This window comes from Callorhinus ursinus, unplaced genomic scaffold (assembly GCF_003265705.2).
Source record: "Callorhinus ursinus isolate GAN/ISIS: 27379988/994484 unplaced genomic scaffold, GSC_fseal_2.0 scaffold1, whole genome shotgun sequence".
NCBI lineage: Eukaryota > Metazoa > Chordata > Mammalia > Carnivora > Otariidae > Callorhinus > Callorhinus ursinus.
In genome coordinates this window covers 40878355-40905512 of record NW_027397063.1, presented here as the reverse complement: position 1 = coordinate 40905512, position 27158 = coordinate 40878355, and the positions used below count along the sequence as shown (strand labels likewise).

Below are 27158 nucleotides of genomic sequence, written 5' to 3'. Positions count from 1 at the left end.
AGACACTGCCTTCATGACATTTCTCTCTGTCTCTAGTTTCTTCTAACTTGTTCTATCTTTCACTTTTCCCAATATTGGCTTTCTAAAACAAAACGTGACCAGGTCAGATCCTTAAAAGAATATGTTTAAAAGGACACAATGTTAACGTAACAATAAAAAAATTTAAAAAAATAATAAAAAAATAAAAGGACACAATGGCTCTTCATCGCCTACAAAACAAAGACAAAATACTTCACACAAATAACCCACAAAGTCTTCTTGGCAAAATAACCAAACCTGAATTTACTCAAACCTCTAGCTCTAATTGGTTGACAGGATGTACGGGAAAAGAGGAACATATTAAATGGCACATCAGAGCTGCATCAACCAGACCCAAAGGCAGAATTCCACAAAACAAATGACCATGTTACTTAACATTTTAGAAAAGCAAGGGACAGAAAACTGTTATAAATTAAAATAGACTGAAGATACATGTCAACAAATGTACCATGTGAATGTTTTAGAGGCAACTTAGCTGAGTATTAGATGATATATTAAGTAATTATTGTTAAATTTATTAGACATATACATGAAGTATAAAGATTTTAAGTTCTTTTCCATCAGATACACATTCTGAAGCATAAATAATGAATTTACTTTAAATTATTCCAGAGAGGGGGGTGGTAAGAAGAGACAGATGAAGAAAAATTCATGTGTTGATAATTGATGAAGCTGCTGGTTCACTACAAATGCTTGTTTTAGTCATCTCTACTTTTGTATATATTTGAATTTTCCATAACAAAAAATATTTTCTAAAAGCCCTCCTTTGTGTTACTCAAAATCATTAACAACCCTGCTTTAGAACACCTTGCTAGACTTATCTTTAGACATTCCCATCCTGACCCCAGGTCATACTTAACCTGCCAAGCACTTGTGTACCAGGTCTGGGCTCCTGAATGCATTCCTACACACTTGGATCTTTATTCTGGAGAAATCCAGATTACCTCTCTTTGGGTGAATTAGAAATCCCACATCAACAACATAACTACCTAGTGATTACTCTATGCAAGTTGTCGATCTGGCATGCTCCGAACACAGGAGTACTGGTAGGTGTGAAAAATGTAAAACATGACAGAAAGTAATTCAATTTGCATGGCAAACTTGGAAAAGTGATTTCAGGCTGTCTAATCTTTATTTTGTGAATGTTTAACTGTGATTCTATAACTTTAGCTGATATAAAATGATGAATACTTAAATGAAATATTGAATTACTTCTCACTCAGTGCAGATTGTAGGAACATATAGGACTTGTCCATCAGTCTGGTCAAAATCTCCTATCAGTCACAATATTGATGGTTGCTGGGCCATGTACAGGCAAACTGGGCTGTGCACTTTGGTAATGACCAACATGCAATTGAAATAATATTTTTGAGTAATGCACAATAGTTCACAATCGTTAAATCTATTAGCACATAGGGGCAGTTTCGAAAGTCTGAATTAACTTATGAGGGAAAAAAAAAGGGCATCAATTAGGCAAATTTTGATGAAATTATCCTCTCCGAATTCTCGCCCAATAACCAATATTTTTCACATTTGTGAGCAGCCATTATAATAATATTAACTATGATGAACACTTTGTATGTTAATGTGGATATAAATTACAACTCCAGAAAAAAATGTCTTTTGTCATTTGCCATTTGTTAATATCCACTTAATGTAGATGGATATCCCCTCCCTCCATTTTCCATATATATTTAAGGGCCTTACTATTCAAACATAATCACTCTTTGTAGATACAATTAGAGAAAAGATTAGGTTCAGACTTACCAGGAAATCTACTGTGGAGGTTGGCATCACAGTTGTAGCCATTAAACTGAGCAGACCCCAGAAGCACTCCAATTGTTAGAAGCAACAGCAACCATATTTGTTCCATTGCAAAACCTAGAAAAGAATTCTTATCATGTGTCCATCACCAGCCTTCACTCCTTCTTGCTGGAAAGACTGAGGCTGATCTGAACGCACTGTTGGATAAGCTGGCAGGCTGTATCCATGCAAGCAAAGCTCATTTAAAGTCTAAGGATTATGAGAAATAATTATCAGCAATGAGGCAAAAATTTTGGTTACAATATTTGAAAATTACTTCCATTCTTTGGCATCAGTTTGCTAAGGATGACAAATCCAGACTTTTGAGGTGGAAGAATTAGTATATGTCATAAAGTTTGCAAAAGAAAATGTATTATAAATAAGAAGAACTCAAACCATGTATTTAACAGATTAGAACAGCATAGCTAGACAAACTGACCAATGTAGAGACAACTTTACACTTTAAAAAGCAATATAAGTAAATTAAGAGGGACTTAACACTCGATACTTGATTCTCAAAGAATTCTCCATACTATTAATAACTAAATAACGTCAGGAAAATTTTCCCCTCAACAAAGGAATTCTAGACTAGTGCTACTTCCCAAAATCAGTGGTTTGTGTGTCATTTGTTTTTTTAGGAAACACAGATATAAAGCAAAAGGAAGAATAGAAAAATATTATGTATGGACTGACATCATGATTCCACCAATGACTCTTCATTGGTGGGTAAATAGGATTAATGATACAGATAAATGAACATCTTGAATTCTTAGGACAAAGTAATGGAAAGTGATTTTTTTTAAATTATCATTTTGTGTTGAACAAATAAATATAAACTGGCTTTGATAATTAAACACCAGTCAGTGTGGTGTTTAATATTTTTTTCCCCTGGATGCCCTTTTTTTTTGGCCAGATAAAGCTAAAACATCTTCCAAAAGCACCCAACTTATTCTCAGAGCAGTTTGTGCATTGAAAAAAAAAAATCCTTTGGGTTGGTGGTTTTGGTCTGTGTAAAAAACAAAAATAAAATAAAATTGTAAATGGTTTACTCAAATAATTTAGTGCATTTTAAAAGCTTGGGGTTTGGGGGATGGTATTTTAGCTGCCCTTAAAGACCTGCCCTTAGATAATTAATCAAGTCTTCAGCAAAAGGAAGGAAATACATCTTGCTTTTGAACGATCATTTTAGAATAACAAGTTTATGGTGAACAAAGTCACTTTCATAAGGATGTGGGAAAGGAAGGCATAAGTTTACTCTCAAAAATAGACTGAAAAAATATTAATTCAACAGGAGCTTCCTTCCTTTAGCGTTATAACATGCTATTCAGGCACCAACCTCATGACATTTGGGAGAACACCTACATGTTTCATTACTTCTGATTCCCTAGGACATTTGGTAAACTGAAAGTTCACACAAATAGCTGATCCAGACCCTGGGCTCTCTTGGCCATACCGGCAGCATCATCCTCTAGTTCCTCAAGGCACTTCAAATAGACAAGAAAGCCTTGCTCTATTGGAGTTTTTGGAATACTGGTAGGAAAGAGAGCAGCTTGCTTCGAGAAGTACATCACATCCCACACAAACTTAGTATACACCCTGCCATGCCTTTCTCATGATGGCTCCCACTGATTCCCACAAGGCACTGGAAACTCTAGACTCCCACTGTTGTCTTCTAATCTAGAAATCTAGAAATGTTTTCCACTCCTTGGGATTCACAGAGTCAGGAATTTTCACTGATGAGTGATTTTTATTCTGAAACATTTTCTAGCTTTTATATTCTTTCATAGGAGAAAAATAACACTTACCAAGTGGACACTATGCACGAAGAAGGCACTGTGAGCCAGATCATTTGCCTATTGTCTCTCATTCATATTCCTTATAATAATTGGATGAGATTGCAGTTATTACTCCATGTACAGAGGGAGACAAATAAGTCTCAGGAAGTTTAAGTGGCATGGAAACATGTGGAGAAACCAGATTTCAACTCCAGGTCTTTCTAGCAGTGATTGCTGCACACACTACCTAAATATCATCTGTTATTAAATAAATTGAGCATTATTTTGGTCACTATCTATCATCAGTTATTTTTCTTTAAATTTATGAATTAATAGATTTTTTTTGAGGGAGAAAGAGTACGAGCAGAGGGAGGGTCAGAGAGAGAGAGAGGGAGAGACTCTTAAGCAGGCTTCATGCCCAGCACGGAGCCCAACACAGGGCTTGATCTCACGACCCTGAGATCATGACGTGAACCAAAATCAAGACTCCAGCCCTTAATCAACTGAGCCACCCAGGCACCCTATGAATTAATTGATTTTTAACAGATCTTTTCATCTGAAATGGATAAAGAAATTCTTATGTAGTGAATGCAATCTGCTTAGAAGATGTATTTTATAATATGGGCATTATGAGGGAGAAAATTATTTTTTTAAATGAAGAAAAGGCCCTAATTGTGAAAACTGTGAGAATTATTCCTATAGACTAAACTGGACACATCTATGTTTACCAAAAATGGAAGAGAAACTCATGCTATTTAAAACAGCCTACGAATAGTGGTGGCAAAGTCTTAGCTTTACAACTTTAGATCAGATTTGAGGTTGTCCAAAAGTGGCATGCCTCTCTCCCTTACACTTTGAATAGGACTCACAGTACTGTTGTGAAGATTAAAACCCTTCATAAATATTTTTGATGAAAAGAAGATACAGGTAGAAGGAAGTTTGTTTCAACAGAATATACATTGATTTTTATATCACCAGATATGGATTCAACCCTCTGCCAGTCATTCTCTAGATTTGACATTTGAAAATCAGGATGATGATCACAAGACTAGAAACTATAAGTGCATAAAGAACATAGCACCCACACCCCAATGCTCATAGCAGCAATCTCCACAATAGCCAAACTGTGGAAGGAGCTGAGATGCCCTTCAACGGATGAATGGATAAAGAAGATGTGGTTCATGTATACAATGGACTATTACTCAGCCATCAGAAAGGATGAATACCCAACTTTTACATCAACATGGATGGAACCGGAGGGGATTATGCTAAGTGAAATAAGTCAAGCAGAGAAAGTCAATTATCATCTGATTTCACTCGTATGTGGAACATGAGGAACAGCACGGAGGACCACAGGGAAGGGAGGGAAAACTGAATGGGAAGAAATCAGAGAGGGAGACAAACCATGAGAGACTCTGGACTCTGGGAACCAAACTGAGGGTTGCTGGAGGAAGGGAGTTGGGTGGATGGGGTAACCAGGTGATGGGTATTAAGGAGGACATGTGTGGTGATGAGCACTGGGTGTTATACACAACCAATGAATCATTGAATCCTACATCAAAAACTAATGATCTACTATATGCTGGCTAATTGAATATAATAAAAAATTAAAATTAAAAAAAGGGGAAAAAAGAATATAGCATAGTGTGGACATACAGAAGGCACTGAAATATCAGTTTCAGTGTCACCACATATTGATATGCAAGTGAAATTTTCACAAGTACCTCCAATAAAAAGGAATAGTGACAGGGCCTGTGCTTCTTCGGCGAAGCTACATGCTCTGGAGCTAGATTGCTCGACACAAAGGTGTCCCATGGGCGAGTAATAGCTCTGAGTAGTTGGATGACATTATTATATTTATAATGGCATTTGTACTGATCTGTGTGTTAATATTAAGATACATTAAACAGGAGATTTTCAAAGGACATCCACATCTCTTGTGCAGGTATCCACATTTTGATTCCTACGACATGTCAAGACTTTGGGAGGCTCTTTATAGTCTATCTGCAAGTTAAAACAAAATGATGAACTATTAACATGTAAACTTCCCACCCTCAATCCCATCTCATGATGTCCCCTGCACACAGAGACCCTGAACATCAACTCACAGAGGCAAGCTTGGAAATGCTATCTTGCCACAGCTCCTAAAGTTCTTTTCTGAAATGGGATTGCCTGGGATTTGGGACTATTTTGAGACTCTTTACATTCACTCATGTATAAAGTCCTGTTTCCTCAGGCTCCCTAGCTCTAGGCAGCTATAATTCTAGACTCTAGTGTACTCCAGTCCTGGCTAAAAAAAGCTTAGTTGAGCTTCACATCACAAAGTAGAAGCTGATTTCCATCGTCCACTCTGGTGTGACATGTGGTGCTTGCTGTCCCATCGTGGCTCCAGCAAACTCTGCTTGAGCAAAGGCATTTCCCATCTTCTCTACCATAACTAAGTGCAGCAACCAATGCCCCAACTTCGGTGCTAACAGTGGTGTGCAGGACTGCCTAACACAGCCAATAATCCAAAATATTAATAACAAGTTCTTAGATAACAAAGATCTTGGAGATAAATGTGCACAGGGTTTTTGCATGTGTTTCTTAGCTTAGTATCTTCATCAATTTAAATTGATGGGGATAAAGGAGGGAGAGGAGACTTATATGTACAACACTGAATTTTAAGGAATTTAGAAGTGTTAATTTTAAAAAGAGACACATTTCTTAAACTGGTACTAAAAGGTTCTGTATTTTATACATGGCAATACAAAGGAAATCTTGGGCCAAATGATTTGCTGTCAAATATGTCCATGTTTCCCATATTAAATTTTCTTTTTTAAAATGGTAACTTCTTCCAAAATATAAATTCTGATTTATTTGCTTAAGATTGAACATGAGTCAGAAAAATGTAATTTAATTTTCAACTCTCACTCAACTTTATGTAAATTGCTATGGTTCTGTCATAAATACTGTTCCCTAATTTTGTGTATTCAATTGTCTTTTTTTGACCTTCCTCTTACTGAGATCTGCTATGTGCCAAGCACTGTGCTGTATTTAATATTCAACTACTAACATAGATCTATTTTTTGCTCATGTTACAGATGTGGAAACTGAAGCCTAAAGTTTTTCATTGACTTGCTCAGGGTCACAGATCTAGTAAATGACGGAGTAGAATTCAAAACCAAGCTTGACCTTTGGAATTATTACACTACTCTTTGATTTAACTGGAGTTTGTCAAATAAATAAAATTAATGTTCTGATAATTTTCAGGAAGTAAATTATAGTAATAATGTATGCTTAACATATGCTTTGAACTAAACAATTCTGATGATTAAGGTAAAATATTTTTAATATCTACATAATTGTCATGACTATTTCACTTAGGCAATGAGTGCCATAAAGGACATTATTCTTTTCACAGATTGGCTTAATGATAATACTAGTGAGTTTTAAGGACTGATTGTGTACCACAGTGTTTTTTTAAGCACTTTATACATATTACCTAACCATGAGATAGGTAATTTATTTGTCTTATTCTGGGGATAATAAACTAAGGCACAGAAATGTTAAGGAACTTGCCCAAGGTTAAACAGACAACCAGTATTAAAATCAAGATTTGATGTGCAATGACTCCAGAAACCACCCTCAACTATCACATGGCATTTCCTTCTAGGAAACAATCCTACACTACTCAAAAGGAAAAATGGCAATCACTTAGTAAATTTGATCAAGATAGATTTATTCCTGCATTCATTTATCAAATATTGTTGAATGTTTACATATGCCTGGTACTATCCAGGGAGGGGGGCTGCTGAAAATTTTTTGTCTGCCTAGAACTTACATTCTAGTAAGGGAAGTCGGAAGAAAACAAAATCCATAAGTAAAATACAGAGTATATTTGTGATAAGCACTATGGAGAAAAATAGAGCAAAAAGAATGATAGGAAGTTCTGGGGTGGAAGGATGGGAGTATTAAAATTTTAAATGGGGTGCTTAGGGATATACAAATAATATATATAAATGAAAAAACTACTTTAGTTATGAACTGCCAGATCTACCTCTTTTTAATTTGTACTTTACTTTTTTTTTTTTTTTTTACATAATGTAGGCATTTCCCAAATAAAACAGACTTTCAGTGCATAAATTATTCTCTGGGAAAAACTTGGACATTTTGAACAACTGCATTAACCTTTTCAAATGAATAAAGTTGGCCCTTCGTGCCTGAGAAAAGTAATTTATTAAATAGCACCCCTGTGACCTGAGAAAAAGTGAACATGTTCAAAGTGCTTTCATCTACTCTCAAGAAGTTTTACAGAAACCAATGGGCTCAGCTATTTTGTACTTCCTTAATTTTATTCCCTTCATATAGACCATCTATATGATACTGTTCTAGTTGGGAAGAAAAATGAGAAATTCAAACATCATCTTGTCACATGTTTAATCATCACGCTAAGATGCATTTTTTCACTAAACTAAAGCTGATCGTTTTATCATACAGATTTTAAAAATACGAAATGGGCCTTTGGCATCAGTGATTGCCCTAATTCTCTCATTGTCAGCCCTCCTCCAAATTTATCAGCCACCTGCTCTGCACAGGCTTGTTGGCTTCAATAGGGGGCATAACCTCATTCCTGGTGCTTCTGTATCACCCACCCAAGCCTGACCCTCAGAAAAGATCAGAAACAGTTCATTATACTTTAAATGACTGGAAATAGTTTAAAGAGTTCCCAGGAAAGGGGAGGAGAAGAAATATGTGTATTTTAGCAGAGATCAAAGCTTAAGTTAAAGGAATAAAGCCCTTTGAAGCAACCAAGACCCAGGGAAGAGCTGGGGCAAAAAGGCACTGAATTTGTACAGGTAGGCAACTGTCCTGCTCAGTGAAGTCTCAAAGTGTTACACAGTTCTGCCTCTAGAAAAAGGAGTTTTTAGTTCACCCTCCACAATCATCAGTTTTAAAGTGCTGGAAACCATGACCGTTTAATGAAAAAACATATTTTCTGATGGGATGTCTAGACTGAAACCCTGTACTCTTTATTTCCATGTTCCACTTGGACATTAAAGGAAACATATATATTAAAAGGAAAGTGAAAAAATAAAACTTTCATCAGAAATATCCATTATTACATACATATACATTCTTTAACATAGAGTGTCCTTGTCTTGCTAAACAAAGAATAAAATGTACCGTGTACTTGCAGAATAATGCCTCAAACAAAGAAGGAAATATGTTTAGCTATCAAGAAGATACTCAGAAATTTTATGATTAAAGATGCTGATGTATACCATGAGAAAATATGAATGCTCAAGGCTGTTCCTAAGAGAAAAACCCACTCCAATTTTCTCTGACACAGAGTGTTCATTTAGTTACCTTTGCCCACTTCTCTCATTTGTCTTTCTGTTGAGGGTTTTCTTGAGTAATCTATAGAATTTAAGTGATCTACAGTGTTTAGCTTAAACATTTATTATAACACCTTAGTTTTGGGGGTACTGACAGATTGAACTAGGTCACTATAAAAGCCTTTTTTAAATAGTTCACCAGTTTCACTTTCAAGATATGTGTACATTTTATTCTACTGAAGCAGCTTTGAAGATATGTTAGTATATTAACTTCCTCTCACTTTTCATGAAGTACAATGATAACAAATTAATACTAAAATGATAATTTATCTATTTATTTTAAATATCCATTTCCCTGTAATTAACTAAATGGCAATTAGTATTATTTCCAAATGAAAATATTTCTTTCTTAATAGAGATAATATACAAAATATTTATGAAAAGGCACAACACAAGAACCAGTCAATCAAAAGAGACACCATGCTGACATATTCTGGCTGAATATCAACATGCTTCCAAAAATCAAAAGTATTTGCATGGGTACCAATAATGATAATAGAAAGCTAACTTCATACCCTGGTCAACTCTTGCCCAAGAAAGAGCACCTTTATTAGTACCTCCACTATTTGAAATTCCTCTGTTACTTAATTCATTTATTTTATTTATTCGTTCCACAAATTTTTATTGATCAATTTTTAAGTTTCAGACTCAGAGCACTGGGGATCCAGTGATGAGCAAAACAAACATGGTCCTTACTCTCAGAGTTTATGGACTAGAAAGGGAGAGAGTCAGTGTAAAATAATATCTATTACTTAATAGATATTATTTTTCTCACATTTTTGGTTTTGTTTTCTTTATCAGTCCATCCATCTATTGTTGTGGTGATGGTGATTGTTGCATCATTTGGTATTAAGTTTTAGACAGTTTGGTTCTTAATATTTCACACATTTCTTGAGGAAAAAAAAGGACCATTTTTACATAACCACAATACCATTACTAAACTCAATAAAATTACAATTAATTCATAATAGCATCTAATATCAATTCCATATTTAGATTTCCCTAATTCACTGAAAATATATTTTACAACTGTTCTTTCCCCAATCCAGGTTCCAGAAAAAGAGATCAAAGAGATAATATAACTAAATACAAAGGCTTATGTATTATATTTGGGTTTTTATATTCCTTTAGACTCTTGGAATACAGAAACCCCACTGTTCTGATATCATTTTATATCCATAAGAATTCCATTGTCCTACCAGACCAAAATAATGTGAGAAAATACAAGATTCTGTAAAAATCAGAAATATCTAAAGCTGGACAAATTCATTCAAATATCTTAAAGAGTCAATAAAGGCAAAAGATAATCAAATATTAAAACTGTATCATTGGAGTTGCAGAGACAAAATTTGGGTAATGGGTAACATGAACCTAGAGAATGTTAGAAATGTGGGTTATATGGGCTGGGTGAGTTATGTGGGCCATAACAACAATGAAACCAATCTCTTCTCTAATTTATCAAGTCCTTGTATAGAAAATAAATAAGGCTATGTTACATGATGGTTACAAATAAGAATACATCCATCCTCCCAGTCAAAACCTAATAAGCAACTGCTGTTAGCTTAGAAGATAATTGCTTTCTAAGTGGGTTAGTATCTCTTAAATCCAGGAATATGTAGGCATAGAAGTATTTAAGATAACAAAAAATTAGAGAATCATTTCTTTGTGTTAAAAGAACTGATGCATGCTGATATTCTTCGTAATTAATGTGTGACCTATTTAAGGTTAGTTCTTTTATTCTGATTTAAGATGTATAACTGAGTAAATAATTTAGACTTTCCCACAATTTGGCTATTGCAGACATTGCCGCTAAAAAAAAAAAAAGAAAAAGAAAAAGAAAAAATAATTTAGACTTTTTATGTAAAATTGACATGCTTCCAAGATTATATATATATTGAGACATTTAAGAAAACATAAAACTGAACACATTTAAAAATCTATTTTTTATCTTTGAGCATTAATTGAATACTTAAGATTTTTTATAGCATATAATTTAACTCCTACAAATATACTAAACTTCCTCTGATAAAAAATTAATATATCTTATTTCCTTTTCAGTATGTCAATTAACTGCTTTTGCATATAAAATCAAATATTACTCAAAGGCTTGTTAAAAATGATAAAGTCTACCAGAACTTACAGGTAAAAAGCCATAATTTGAACTTAAAATCTTTAGGAATAGGTAGGTTTTGTCATTTGTAACTCTAATTGAATGTTAAACTTTAAACACCTCAGAATATATTTTTCAATTATTCAATATAGAGCACCAGAAAAAAAAAAAGCTCACACTAAATACAGAATAAGTGGTTGTTTTGCTTCAGAAGCCATGTTAGACATAGAATTCACATCTTGAAACACTAATTTCATATACCACATATTGAGACGCTCACACTCAGATAATTGCAGGGGAACTAAGATCAACCGAAGGGTACCAGTTTGATGTTGTCTATCTCACATTTACACAGTCACAAATCAATTCATTGACTGGAATAACAGGAAGATTGAAAATACTATTTAAATTAATTGCATTTCTTTTTCTTTTCTTCCCCAAGATTATATAGTGGAATTTGTTGATGATAAATTCCAGTTTGATGTGACTTCACTAAGTGCAGAGTATACACATTTCTGAATATATGTTTCTGTCCTCAAAAAGTTTTTAATCAGAGGGGAAACACTTTAGCTTCAGAGTAATTACAACAACAATGTTGAAACTTCTAGGAGTTAATTTAGAAGAATATCTTTATGACCTTGGGATAATGAAAGATTTCTTAGGAAAAAAACTGTTTTACCATCATAAATTATAGGCTAGGCCTACCCACAACCTCCTTCTAGAGATTCACTGAGATATTTTTGTTTCCACGTTGCCTATCAATTCATATTATGCAACACTTATGTAGCATACACTAGCATACTTCTGATTAAATATAATAATGTCTCTAGTTCTCAATCCATCACTAATTGTCTGGGTGGGTGTTGGGGAAATTACCTCATGTGGGCAGTGAAGTGTTAGACTAGAAGATGACTAAGATGACTTCCAGCTATCAAGAGCCAGTGAAACCATGATATTTTAAGAACTGGAGGAAAAAATTGTAATAAATTCCTCACAGCCTTCTTTCTAAAATCACCTCCCTTATCAGAATTTAGGCTTACAATATCAGGAGGTGTTAGAGATCTATTGCCTTCCTGCCCTCTCCACAACAACAGAGGAGGTGTCAAATGTTGCATCCAGAACACCCTCATGTCTATCTCTTGTCATTTTATAAGAAATAAAAACTAGCAGGGGCCTCACAGATTAATTTCAATTGTATTAAGGGAAAGTATTAACCCTTACACTTTTAGACAGCTCTGTTCTTCTTCTGGTGAATTAAAATTATATTAAAAAATAAATAAGCTGCTATTGGTTTTATACTTTTATTTATTTCTCCTTGTATCTACATTTTTGTTTCTCAAAGGTCTCAAGGCTTTCAGGAAGCAATAATCACAAAATAAAATAGGCTGCTGGTAATTTATAATAGCACTTTGTTCTGCCTCAAATACATTTTTAGCCCTGTTCTCATTAATGTTCATATTTTTTTTATTATTTGTTGAGCTGTTTGGGGGAATGTAATATTAACCTTCATGACATCACTCTGAGGAGTACACTGACGTCTTTGTTTTTTAGATGTGGGAATTGATGTCAAGTGGCTAAATGGTTTTCCCAGGTAATGCATGCTTGTTATAGATAATAGAAAAGAATATAACTAAAAGCAGCTCCTGAAGTAATAATTTCTAATATCTCTAAGTTAGCTATTTGATAACAACAAAATTACGTACACAAAATACAATACTTTTGGCCATGATAAAGTCAGATCCACAAAAGTTTTAGACAATCAGATTAAGTAGTATGTATACACAAAAGCTTGAGTTAAGAATCAATGTTGAAATCAGAGAGAATCTAAAATTTACATCCTCATATGTAAACATTTCAGTTAGCTCCATTTTAATTGCTTCTATTTTATGAATTAAAAAGACCAGAGATCACTGGAGATGATCATTTTATTAAATCCTTACTCTGAAAATCAGTTATTAAAAGGAAAGAATTAAGCATTAATCCTGATTTCCAAGTAGCAGCTGCATTTCTGTTTTAAAATGACTTATCATAAAAAAGTGTATGTGTGTATAAGAACTATGGCAAAACATTAAATTTTACACTCTTATTCTGATCTCTTGTATATTTTACATCTATTATAAAATACATTCAAAATCAAGTGACCTACAGCTAACTTATTCTAACTGTGGTAACTTAGGTAACCCACTTTGCCTCTCTTGAACTCTCTTACTATCTATAAAACAAGGACCTGCACAATCTAAGTGACTAACTAATTATAAGTAGGTTAAAGAACATTTGAAAAATATTTCATCCTTTTTCTAGTAGCATTACAGGAAAGAAGCAGAAATAAGCCTAACTCACTTATAGGATCAAAGTCAATGATGTCAAGACATTGGATAATGAAGAATTTTGAAGGGGGGGATATTTATCACTTCTTAAGAAAAGAGATTATGAGCTTTTGTGTCTTTGATGAGATGAGCATAATTCTAACAAAATCATAGCCCTTGCAATAGCCAGTGCTAGGAATAAATGATACAACTCTAGTTACAGCATTTCAGCTTCTGTCTCATAAACCAAAATGGTCTCTGGGATCTGAAGCACCAGGCGAGTTGTAGAGACGACTACAGGCCACAGTATGTAAGGTCCTTACTGTGGATCTTAGTCAATAAGCAAGAGGGAAGCAGGTGAACAGAAAGAAGGAGGTAAGCAGAAGGACATATCATTGTGGGTGAGATTACAGATAATGCTGTATCATAACTAGTAAATTGGGGCCTTTGGCAAAATTAAACATAAATCCTTAAGACATAGAGATCTCACTTCTACAGGAGAGTTTATTTCACACTATTGTGGTAAACATTCCATCAAGACCAGTTTGAAAACTGAGGGTCATCATGGCAAAAATGTCTCTGACCCAAAGGCTGACACAAAAGATGTCACCCAGCAATACATAATTAATTGCCAAAGGAATTTCAATGAGTGTTTAGTTCAGTCCATTCATTGGATGACTTAAAAAAAAAGATAAAATATAAATGAGAAGAAGAATAGCAATTAAGTCTTTGAAACGCATAAAATAATCTTTTTGTGATTTTTGAAAATCTAAATAAAATAATCCTCTTCACTGAACAACAAAAAAACAGCTTTGCTTTCCAACTATTTGTACACTTCCTGAGAGTTTGACCGATACTCTTTGGAGGATGCCACACCCAGAGACCCTGTTGAAAATCATGGGTTTAGATTAGAAGAATCTTTTAAAATAAATATCATGCTAAGATGTTAGTTTAGTGGGTCAAGAATAGCATTTTTCATGAAATGGAATAGGATGGGATAGTGTAGGATGGAATAGAGTAAAATGACATATTTTTGTAAAATATATATGTATTATGTATTGTGTTTGGGTGAGTATATATTAGATTACAATGTAAAATATCTGACTGTGAGTCATACTGGAAAGTTTGAAACCCACTGGTTTAGAACAAGGTAGCACCACGGTGCCCATTGGCTGAATGTCCCTACCCACAAACATGTTTTGATTGGCCTCACAGAAGAAGCAAGCAGAAAGGAAAGAGCATTCCCAGGATGAGCTACCCACAGAACAATGCTGAGAAAAACTATATTCCCCATGCTGTAAGTAAGGACTCAAAGTAGGGTTATAGATTGTGATTGATCATTTATTTGTTTATATCTTAGGAGGATGTTTGTTTTAAGTATATATTAAGGAAGTAGAGACAATAGATATTTACTTAAGGAAGTTTGTGAATTGAAGGAGAAAATTAGAAAGGAAATTAAGAGAACATTTTTCCACAAAGGGAATGCTTTAATGCCAGAGAAAAGGAATGCAAAAGAAAATATCCAAGAAGCTGGAGAGAAGAGAATTTGTGATGAGAGTGTTTTCTCCTTTGCTCACTGGTGTGATGTTATAAATAATCCATAGGGAATGAAAACTGCATCTTCTTTTCCTTTATGTTTCCTGACAGATGGGAAAAAAATGTCATCTTCTTGCTCAGGTAATGAATAACTATTTTGTTGAGTTAACAAAGGATTAGGACTGGCATTTTTAGTTACTTTTTGCAGAGGTGAGTTCTGTCGGTACAATTACAGGAACACAATACAATCTCCAGTAGCCCTTTAGCAAGAAAACCCACAATTTTAAGGCAGCTCTCTAGGATGAGGTATATGATCTATTGCTAAAGAACAGAGAATGGGTTATAGGAAGATCATACTCCCAGCCTTGCTTTCTTTCACTGCACCATGCTTATTAGCCACATTAACCAACCAATCAGAGAGCTAGGCAGCATAAAATAAGACTGTTGGAAACTATAAATATCACTGTTTGAAACTCCATGTTCGAATTTCTAGTTAACTCTAGATAGTGAGACTCATCCAACCTGTGAGTTTTATGTCAGAAATCATAAACTAGTTTCCCCTTGCTCTGTAACATTGTCAGAAAGCCACCTTTTAAAAGTTGGTATATGCTCAAAAAAATTAAAATTCATTTTAATCTTTAATAGAAATAAGAAGATACATTTACTGGAGAAAAACTGAAAAGAAATCATTGAAAACCCAAATAAAAATGTGAGGTTTATATTTTGTATTCAAAGCAGAGTTCCCTGAGTTAACCTAAGGAGTTTTAAGAAATGCAGATACCCAAATCTCTCCCCTCAGTGATTCTTTTTTTTAAAATATTCATTTACTAATTTGAGAGAGAGAGAAGGAGAGAGTGAGAGAGTGAGCACGAATAGGGGGAGGGGCAGAAAGAGAGGGAGAGAATCCTCAAGCAGACTCCCTGCTGAGTGTGGAGCCTGACACAGAGCACAACAAAGAATACAATGTGCTACTCTATCCCAGGACTCTTAAGATCATGACCTGAGCTAAAACCAAGTGTCAGATGCTTAACTGACTGAGCCACCCAAGTATCCCTCTCCCCTCAGTGGTCATCCAGGGTTGTGAACAATTGAAATAAAAGAACAAGGTTTTGCTATAACTGAGATTTCCTTTCTAGTTGTCTTTTTTTATTGGCAAGCAGATTTTTTTTAAATTCATCATGGTTGCATAACAGAAATCTGAAAACAGAACCTCTAAGAAAGGACGATGCTACCCAATGCCACAACATGGCAGCTTAGGCCAGTGAGAGTCAGCCAATCAGAAACATAATACATTTATGAAACTACAGAAATTAAAGTAAGGTTGAGTTTTTATTGCTTCGATACAGTTCTGACCAATAAAGTAAAAGGTATAGAATCAGAAGCAAAACATTTACAGAAAAAAGTAGGGATCCTTTTTTTTTCCCATGGGAGGCTTTTCCTTCCTGCGGCTTTTCTCTGATCAAATGATGTAGGATTTTGTGTTTCCTTAAATAACTATGACATTTGACACCATGCCTGATGAATCCTACAAACAGACCGCCTGATCATGTCATGTCCTTGGTTGAAACCCTTCATCATCTTCAACACCATTCAGAAGAAAACTCAATTCTATGATGTAGCCAAACAAAACAAAAGAAAGAAAAATTTCCTGAGGTAAGATTCCAGCTTACCTGCCCAACCTCAAATCTCTCTACTCCCATGCCCATTCTACCCACTCTACCCTTATATTCCCAAAGATGAGAAGTTATTTCACACATTCATTCCTTTGCTCATTTTGCTGCCTCAGTCTGGAAAGTTCCTCTTCCCAACTCCACCCCCTCTTATCAGGAACATCTCTCCATTCAGCCCTTCAAGAGTCAGCTCACACATAGCTCTTCTTTCAGATATTCCTTTATCAAAACAACACTTCCTGCTTGTAGAATTGACCACTTCCTATTCTATTTCCACCAGAATTGCACCATTCTACAATAGCAGTTCTAAAAATGTGTTACATTGAGATCCAGTTTTTGTTTGTTTGTTTGTTTGTTTAAATATTTTTTTTATTTAAGAGACAGAATGAGATAGAGCATGAGAGGGGGGAGGGTCAGAGGGAGAAGCAGACTCCCTGCTCAGCAGGGAGCCCGATGTGGGACTCGATCCCAGGACTCCAGGATCATGACCTGAGCCGGAGGCAGTCGCTTAACCAACTGAGCCACCCAGGCACCCAAGATCAGGTTTTATCCGGTCAGCACTATTGACATTTTAGACTAGATAAGTGTTACAGGATGTTGTAATACTATTGTAGCAGATGCAACAGTATCCTTGGCTTCACCAAATGCCAGGAGGACTCCCACTCAAGTCATGACACCCAAAAATATCTCCAAACTCTGCCACATGTCTGGTGGGAGGGGGGTTCAAAATCACCCCAGATGACTTATATGTACATCTTTGTTTTCCCCTAATAAATCTGTAAGCTTCATAAAAGCAAGAGTATTATGTTCAGCTTTGTATTTAGGATCTAGCAAAGTGCCAGATTCACTACAGATTCTTAAGAAATGTGTGTTAAATTAATTATTATCTTGTTATAAAAGGGAGAATGCCATACTACCAAAATATAGAAAATCAAGTATATGAACTTCTAGTCCTGATCAGGATAATGCTTTACTTTTTAAAGATTCTAGCACTAATGAAATTTAATTTTTCAATTTCAACAAAACATTAATTAAATTAAAATCCTTAAATCAACCCACCCATCACTAGAAGTAATTTATGTTGATTTTTATATGATTTTAATACAAAAGAAAATGAGATTGAGGTCTAAGATTACATCTCTATGTATATAAAACTCTTGCATTAAAAATTGCTTGAATTAGTTAATTGATTCAGGTTTTTAAAAAATGTTCATACTTTTTATGTTCTCTAAATAGCTTTTAGTAATTGCTTCACTTCTTAGAAAAATGTTCAGGTAGCACTTTTTATGCCTTGTAAATAATTTTTTCAACTTTTATAAACTAAAAAGCATCAAACTTAATACAATCCCTTGCTAAGTCTCCTTCTCATTCCATTAATATTGATGGCACCCATTTCTATGATAGAAATGACAAAACAAGGAATTTTTAGAAACCAGAGGTATATTACTTTAATTTTAAATACTTATTCAAAATAAGTTTCTAAATAGAATTGCTGCACCAGAATTCAAATATATGAGCACAAATGCACATTATACACAAATACACATAAGTTTTTAAAATGTATATATTCTATGGTAATGATTTTTAAATCTTAAAAGATTAGTATTTTTTAATATTCAATTATTTTAACTTCTTATATCCAAATTATGATAAATTACAACTGAAATAGAAAGTTAGCTGTAAATTCTTTCCAATTTCAAATTATATCTCATCTTAAAAATGGTTTAATTTGAAAGTACAATTCATGTAATTTACAGAAGGTTTATGTTCAGTGGTTTAATGATGGTGTGTTCAACTGAGAGACAATATAGTTATATGAGCTCTGGTTATTTAAGCATATTTGAGCAAATATACTTTAAATTCTAACATAGGACACTAAGTGGTCTTCATTTGTTCTTACTCTTCCTAATGATGCAGTTTCATAGTAAATGACTATAGTCTTAGTGAAAATTTCAAGTTAACTCCATTTTACAGAGAACCTGAACTTTTTAAACAAAGCCACTGACATTTTCATTTAACCTCAACTACCTTTTAGCAAACTAAAAAATACCTTTTATTTTTATCATCTGGATCTTTTGCATATATAGCAGTAGAAATAACAAAACTGTCATATTAATCTAACTTTAAATTTGCTGTTCTTAAGGCTTAGCAGCTTTATATTTTTCTTCACAGTTTGGCACTATAATATTTTCTAAATGTTCTTGTTATGTTTTAAAAATCAATAAAAATTCAGACATGTAATTTTGTTTTTTTATATTTTTTCTTGTACTAGTATATCTTATTATGAGTTCTAGAAAACTAATACTTTAAACTAGGAGTCAATGAACTCTGGGCTGCAGGCTTAATCCTACCCATCATCTGCTTTTGTATTCCCCATGAGCAAAGGCAGTTTTCAAATTTTTTTTAAAGATTTTTATTTATTGAGAGAGAGAGAAAATGGTAGAGAGAGAGCATGAGAGGGAGGAAGGTCAGAGGGAGAAGCAGACTCCCCGCTGAGCAGGGAGCCCAATGTGGGACTCGATCCTGGGACTTCAGGATCATGACCTGAACCGAAGGCAGTCGCCTAACCAACTGAGCCACCCAGGCACCCAGTTTTCACATTTTTTAATGGTTGAAAACAGTAAAAAAAAAAAAAAAAATTTCATGAAAAGGGAAAATTATATGAAATTCATATTTCAGTGTCTATAAATGAAATATTATTGGAACACAGCTACACTCATTTGTGTACATATTTCTGTGGCTGCTTTTGAGCTACAATGACAGCTTTAAGTAATCATGACAAAGACTAAAAATATTTACTTAATGCACCTTTACAGGAAAGTTGGCCAACTCCACTTTAAACAATTAGTATATGACTCTACATAAAATAATACATAAATCTGGGGGCAGGACACAATGTACTCTTAGGAGATTTCTTTCAGCCCATCTGAAACATTGGTGATTAGTAATAAAATACGTACCATGATGTTCATCCAATATTTGGAAAAGTATTATTGAACTGGTCAAATCAATCATTTACTCTTTTGAGGTGATCTTCATCACATCGTTGAAATCTTGAGAGTTTGGAATTCCTATAATTCCCCACTCAAAATCAACTTAGATACCTAGTAACAATCAGCAATGACTCTGAATCTATGAAACTCAGACTGATGTTTATTTTATCATGTCTTGGTAAAGTTGTATGCCTGGTTTCTAGTTACACCATTTTGTAATGAAGACAAGACACAGCAAACCAGATCAAGCTTAATTTATAGTCTTGACCCAGTTTACATTGCAGCTTAAATACAGAAGGAAAAAAAAAAGCACAAATTTGGTAAATTAACCAAAAAATTGAATTCCTTGCAAGCAAACATTGCTAATAGGTATTTAAATGATACAAAAGATTATCATCCTCTACTAATGATCTTAATGTTATCCAAGCTTGAAAAAGCTACAAAAACATAAATCTTCAGTAATTCACTGTTTGATGTCATAACTAAATAGATTATAGTCTGAGCATCTGCTTATGGTTCAAAAGTTACCTTTGAAATAAGATTTCCTAGCAGAAAATTCTGATTTTTTTTTTGTTTGTTTATCCTCTGGATCATTATCATAGGCCTTCTTAAAAAGGGGAAAAAGCTTTAAATGTCTTGAAGGGAATGTGGAATTTGTTGCAATATCTAGCATGATCCTGTTATGTGGCTATTAACAATAACAATTATTATATTTTATCTTGAGGACATTGCTGAAAACCTCTAAAATGAAAGTACAAACAGCATATTTATAGATTTTTATATTTAACCAAGTATTATAATAGTCTGTAAAGAAAAATAAAAAATCACTTAGGTACATTAAAAAATGTATAACTAGGAACAATGTTCAAATAATAGCTCCGATATGTGTCTTATCAGATAAAGCTAGTAACTAAAAAATGAAATAATAAAGAAATATTCTATTATATATTAAAAGAAATATTAGGTTTTTAACTAAATTTAACCCCTTTGCGGTTGCTACCAAAGTTATTTAAACTGACAGTTTCTTCGGCCCCTAAAATGAATTGTAAGAAGCCAGTCCACTGTAGCAAAACAAATAATGTCATATTCCTGAGAAGCAAAAGGATTATTATTTCAAATACATGAACCTAAGAAGTGAGTTTTCTCCTTAACACCAAAAACAACTGGTTTTACCAAAAGCAATCTTGGAATGGAAGGAGAGTTAGAGGTCACCCAAGAAATGGGAATCACCATGTTTCCTCCCAGGTTACAGGAGATTCCATGTCAATTCTAATGATACTAGACTCATTATTAAAATTATTTTCATTTAAAAGAAAATCAAACCATAATTATTTTCAATTTTCATATCATCTTTGTAATCAGAGATGATGCCACTCATATTCAAGCATATTTTCTGAAGAGATGGAATCCTGTTGAGATATCTCATTAATGGGAGAGCTGTGGGCTGTAGCCCACTGGGAGTGCACTGTGGATGGAACTCCAGGCTCAAATACAATGGTGTTACAAAAAGCATGTACAATTTTTGACCTCAGGCTCTAACTTCAAAATTGAAGAAGCTGCCAAAGGAGTAAGTCCTTTCTCCAAATCCAACCCAAATGTTTGGGATGAGACTGCAGTTCACATAATAAAATTTCCTTTATACTTTTCTGCACTCAAATATGGGAAGATGTTTTTCATTTCCTTTTGTGATATTAAGATACTCCCCAGCCCAACCCTTACCCATCACTGGAACCATACCACCAGAAGAATTTTACTGGAGATTGCCTTATGACATTAAAAAAAAGTACTAAATTAAAACGAGTTTTCCATGCTTACTAAAAACATAGCATTTGCAGTCACATTAGGTGGCTTTGGTGCTGGGCACTTACCCAAGTCCCTGGTTCTGTGGAGTCAGCTGTCCTCCATGTGCCTGGTTCTGCTGCATGTGATTGAGTGTTCAAACGCCTGGCCTTACCAAACTTTTTCAGAAAAGATTCAACCCTTCAAATGCGAGAAGAGTTGCTCATTATGAAAAGCCTTTTAAAAAAGAGAAAGGGAGAAAAAAACCCTGGATTTTCGACAAGCAAATGCTTCCACAGTCTTGGAAGGTTTTGCAAGACTAATCATCACCAACATGAAACTTGAGCTCATCTTTTATAGACCTTTGTTTCCTTCCAACTACATCTCTTTCAGTTTTCTTTTCATTCCCTTATTCTTTTTCTCCTACCTGCTTTTGATCTTCTATTTTATACTGCACAGAAGTCTTGAGTGGTATGTGTGAAGTGAGCCATCATCAGCCTGATGAGGGAAAGCCTGCTGGTCCAGAAAAAAAAGAACATAAAGTAAGAAACAAGGCCTGAGATTGGATTGGGGGTCAATCTTCACAGTTATCAATGTCCTGTTATGCTTTGTGAAAGATGTCTGGCCCTTTCAATACTACATTTCATGTAGCGATGAAAATGGGATATGGAATATCATCGTGAAAAATGGTTGGGTTGGGATCATAATGACTAAGAGGCTGTCAATGCAAAAAATCCAACAGGACCCAATTGTAAAGGAGTTAGACACTGAACCTGCTTCATAATCTCTGCTTTTGTTTAGGGGTCTCCAAACAACATGTCGCACCAGCCTTTGGAGGCTTTGGACCCAGCTGGATGTCATCTAAGCCTTTCACCCCAGTAACCATTATGATTTCTCATTGGGAAGGAAAGTGGGAAGCTGGGATTCAGGTGCCATGGAAAACTTTTTAGGATATTTTGACCAAAGTAAAGCTTTACTTTATGCACTACTATGCTTAGGGATGACCATGTGGCAGATTGGAGCCCGTTGTGTAGATTTATATTAATCCACCAGCTGTTTAATAATAATGGCTGTCCTGAAAAATCATATTGCTTTATCAGTAATACCCTGGCATATATCTTTATAAGATTTTATTTTATTCAGTTGGCTCAAGATACTTTAACAACATTTACGTTCTCAATTGATTCTGCACAGAGGCAAGTTGCCTATGGCTACTGTGAACTGAGATTAAAATCTAAGAGTTCAGCCGTTTAAGATTTCTAAGTCCATTCCCTGAACCAAATTTTCTCCCCAAATGGTAAGTGAACTTAAAGTTAATGTAACTACTAAAAAAATAATAGCTGGAGGCTATTCACATTGCCTTCTATGTCTTGTTTAGTGCTGAGAGAGTGTTGGTGCTTTCTAGACCAAAGAAATCCAGGTTCATGTTTTTCAGAGAAGTGTCAGCTCCATAAACTTAAAACACCATTCTACTCATGAGTAAATATGAGATACATGAATCTACCAATTTTTTGAATACCATTAATATAAATTTCCTCATATTTTTTTTGGTTAAGAACTCTTATTAAAAACATAAAAATGATTCCAGGAAATCTCTTTTCGGTTTCCTAATTATGTTGACAGGAACTGCAGCTTTTCTTCATTCTCCAGGGGCTGTTTTATTCTATAATGAAGATTTGAGCTAGATGTTTTCAAGTGATGTTTCAGGTTTTACTTTGAATACATGTCTGCCATGTTCTTTACCATTTTGAAAGTTAAAATGAAAATGCAACAAGTTCAATCATCAATTAATAAATTCTGTCATTTATAGAAAAAAAATCAGTAGCCTCTATCCTATGAGAAAAAAATGAACATTTCGTAAATATTGAAACCACTCCCCACATTCTCTATAAGTTGGTTAGCTAAAAAGACAGTAATTCCATTAGAGGCTTTCAGCAAGGAAAAGATAAAATAGTTGAGTTAAAGTAACTGACATTATTTGTTATTATTTTGCCAATAAAATATAGTGAACAGTAATGTCATACATTCCACTAACTTCTAAGAGAAAATTTTATCAGTTTTCTGAAAACTCTGAGCCCCTTATTAGGGGATTTCTTGTCTTACAAGCTATCCAACAGGCTGAATGCTTGATTAGTTGTACCTGCAGCATATGCTTGTATCAGGGCATAATTTTAGCTATATAAAATATTCATCAGTATTTGATAGCACCAGAAGTGGAAATCTGAGCAGTTATCCTGTCCAAAAAAAGGGTTTACTTAATGTTTCATAATCAGAGGAAAGGGGAAAAGCAACCAATGAATGCCCTTTAGTTCTTAAAGAAGGCCAAATTTAGACCTCAAAGACACATTGGCCAGTAACCATTTCCTCAAACTACATGGCTCACTCTCGACTTCCTTTAAAAATCATATAACTAAACTCTCAGTGACTGAAGGGCTCCAGCTAGAAAATGAAAGTAAAAAACCCTCCTTGTTGCATGGAGCTATAATAAAACATAGTGGTAATAAGTCAGTACATTAAGATCTTGCTTACAGGAGAGTTACATCCTTTCTATAATTCAGTATAAATATCTTTCCACTATGAAACATAAAGGCGAGACTTTGTCTTTTTGTCATTACAGTCAAACCTAGAAAGGTGAAATTGACATTCACCAGCAGTCTGTGTAAGGGGTAAGGGACAAAGGTTAATTTCCACTGTCTTCTCACAAAGCTTTCTCTCAGGGATGGAACTGCCTCCAGGGCTCAGTCTTTGCCCTCTTCACCTCAATATGTACATTTGCTTCCCGGATGATTCAATCTCATCCAGTTGTAAAGCATTTACCACTTTCTAGTGTACTACATAACTCACTTATTTCTAGGTCTTCTCCCTCCAGACACCTACCTGAATGCAATCTTTCCTGTGGGTTCTCCTGTTCCCTAATGCTTACTTAGCACCCAGGAGAATGCCTAGTATGTCGGTGGCATTCAATGATATATTTTGAATAAATGAATGAATAAAGAAAGCAGTACAGGATTACAGAAAATGTCTATAACTCTTTCTTATAACTTGTAAGTGGGGAAATATGTTTCTTTCAAAATTAAAGGAAAAGGTAAAGAAGACCACTCTTACCATAGTTTTCTATTAAAGTTTTAGCTTCACACTAAAGAACTATATTGTCAAATAAATATCAGAACTTTGTACCTCTTAGCTTCTATGCTTGATCAAGTTTGTACCATGTGAATGTTTAGCCTCAATTTCAGAATTCCTTTTTTTTTGTTATTTATTTATTTGACAGAGAGAGAGAGAAAAGAGAGAGAGAAAAAGAGAGCACACAAGCAGGGGGAGCGGCAGGCACAGGGAGAGAGAGAAGCGGGCTCCCCGCTAAGCAGAGAGCCCCACATGGGGCTCGATCCCAGGACTCTGGGATCATGACCTAAGCCCAAGGCGAAGGCAGATGCTTAACTGACTGAGCCACCCAGGTGCCCCGAATTCCTGTTTGTTTTAAAATGGACCTAAACTCAATGATATAAAGGAACTTATAAAATATATATGTCAATTTTTACTTTGATATAACCAATTAATCCAGTAGCCAGAAAATAGTTTTGGTATCATAGATTCTCCCCAATTTACTTTACTTTTCATTTTCTGCTGTCATGTGGATATCTCGTAGATGCACCCCAACGGGCTTCTTACTGCAGAGCTGCGTTGTAGGACAGCTGTTTTTCAGGTACTTACAAAATCAGTTGTAGCCCATGTACTCTATATACAAATAAATTGACTTTATGTCCTAATGAGATTTCAGTCCACACAGTATTGTAGACAAATTATATAAGCAGATTTAGCCCCACTTGAAAGAGGGCCCAAGCAAGCTTTATACATAAATGCAATCGATTTCACAGACCAACAAGTAATTTAGCCAAGTATTTTTAATCTCAAGAGTCTAAAACCTGAATAAATTAGCCTTACTTCTTGATCAGCATAAATTGTTAGTTGATAAGTTAGCAAGCAGCAATAAGGTTAGACTAAAGTTTTATTGTGTTGTAGGCATTGTTGCACCACAAAAGGGGAAAATGTTATTAAAGGAATGTTGAATTTATTACTTTAAGACCACCAGTAGAAACACTGATAGATTGTTGCTCTTATATCACATGATACTTAAAAACCTCTGTTTGTTTTTTCAGGTATTTCTAGAGACTCCCTTTACACAAAAGATTTACTGATATATTCTAGATGCTTTCAATAAAGAATTCATGGTGATTATAGTATTTATAGTGCTATAATTTCTTAATGGTTATTTATTTACAGATGATCAATTCCAGGAACTAGCTTTACTAGGTATCTGATATTGAATACCTTTAAGAAAGCTTTTAAATCATCCCTACATTATAAGGCATTTCCTTGTTTCTTGGATTACTTAGGCACTCTCATTTCTGGAAACACCTAATCAAAAGCATTAAATTTAAAATAATTGTAAATTGGAGTGCTGAGGGCTATAAAAGTGCAATTACTGTATCAGTTCACCAATACAGCCCTATTTGCCAATAAAAGCACTGAAATTGTGGCTTGTATTTCCAGCAAATCTTTGTTGAAAGCCACAAACTGGATAATGGTAGGAAAAATTGTTCTAATAATATTTCTATTGTCATAATAAGGCAGGCCCATTCCTTTTAAAACCAAAACTTCTAAGAAATTTCTAAGCCAAAAATATAGGATACCACAGTAGTTTCAATACACATTTCAGAATGGTGGGAATTCGTCCTGAATTTTTGGTTAAATTGGGCACCACCTCTTTTATAGTAGAGGAAACAAAACTTCGAGGACTACAAAGGCTGGCAGGTAATTTAAATAAGCAATGTGAGCCCCTGGTGAATGGACATAGGGCACATTGAGTTAGTGGCAGGAAGGAACCAATTGGAGAGGACAAAGCTTGCCTAAAGGCAACAATGTTTAACACTTTTTCAGGACATTGTTGCCACCAGGAACACACTATGCAACAATGTGGGAAATTCGAATTTTTCAAGAAAAGAACAGATCAAGGATTTTATTTGTAACTACTCGGCTTTTATATGCTCCCTCACATTTTTAAATCATTTTTCCATATTTTGACTGGATTACAACTTTGAACTATCAATTTGCCACCATGTCTAGAATGAAAAGTCAATGGTATTTTCTTATTAGAAAACAATGAGATAGTCTTCTGCTAAGATCTTTTTCTTTTTAGACAGTACTGCCCAGTTAGCTGGTAGTTACATTTTCTTGAGTCACAGAATGAATTCCATGCACCCATTTATACATCCATTATACTAACTAACCATGAGGCCCAACATCACAGTTTAATTTATGTATTTTTATCATATAATAAAGTACCACATCTTGATGGGGGAGAACAGTAAGTCCAAATGTACTATCTTGATATTAGTTTTACTATGGTCATGTCAAAGCAGACAGGTCATAACATTACAGTTACTTTTTGACACATTCAGGAAGGTATTCAGTTGCATTATCCTAACAAAACAGAGAATAGAGATGAAGAACAAAATGATATCTAGTTTTTCAAACCTATGGCTTTGACCTATAGAAACATATGTTATGGATGAAAATGCAACGCATATGTAAAAGTATTCACTCTCTGAAATTCCTGCACGAATGGTACAATATTAATCAATTTTTCTCCATCATCATCATTTAAAAAATGCATCTAACTCCTCTCCATGTAGTCAACATTAAATGTAATTATGAGAGTAGCTATAAAGACAGAGATGACAAAGAAAGAAATGAGACAGTAGAGACGAT

General features: G+C 34.5%; 1 protein-coding gene across 4 annotated transcripts in view; it reads right to left on the bottom strand.

Annotated features, from left to right (window-relative positions):
• The window catches only part of ZPLD1 (zona pellucida like domain containing 1), a 211316-nt gene that overhangs the window by 42446 nt on the left and 141712 nt on the right, over positions 1 to 27158 (bottom strand). The window contains exons 2-4 of one of the 4 annotated variants that reach the window (XM_073892787.1): positions 21817 to 21902; positions 21479 to 21626; positions 1807 to 1920 (exon numbers count right to left, since the gene is read on the bottom strand). In XM_073892787.1, coding sequence (XP_073748888.1) covers positions 1807 to 1912 — 106 coding nt within the window. In that variant the 5' untranslated portion in view covers positions 1913 to 1920; positions 21479 to 21626; positions 21817 to 21902. Of the gene's footprint in view, positions 1 to 1806; positions 1921 to 21478; positions 21627 to 21816; positions 21906 to 27158 lie in introns of all 4 variants that reach the window. The other 3 variants (XM_073892780.1, XM_025868645.1, XM_073892796.1) reach the window with 3 other exon arrangements.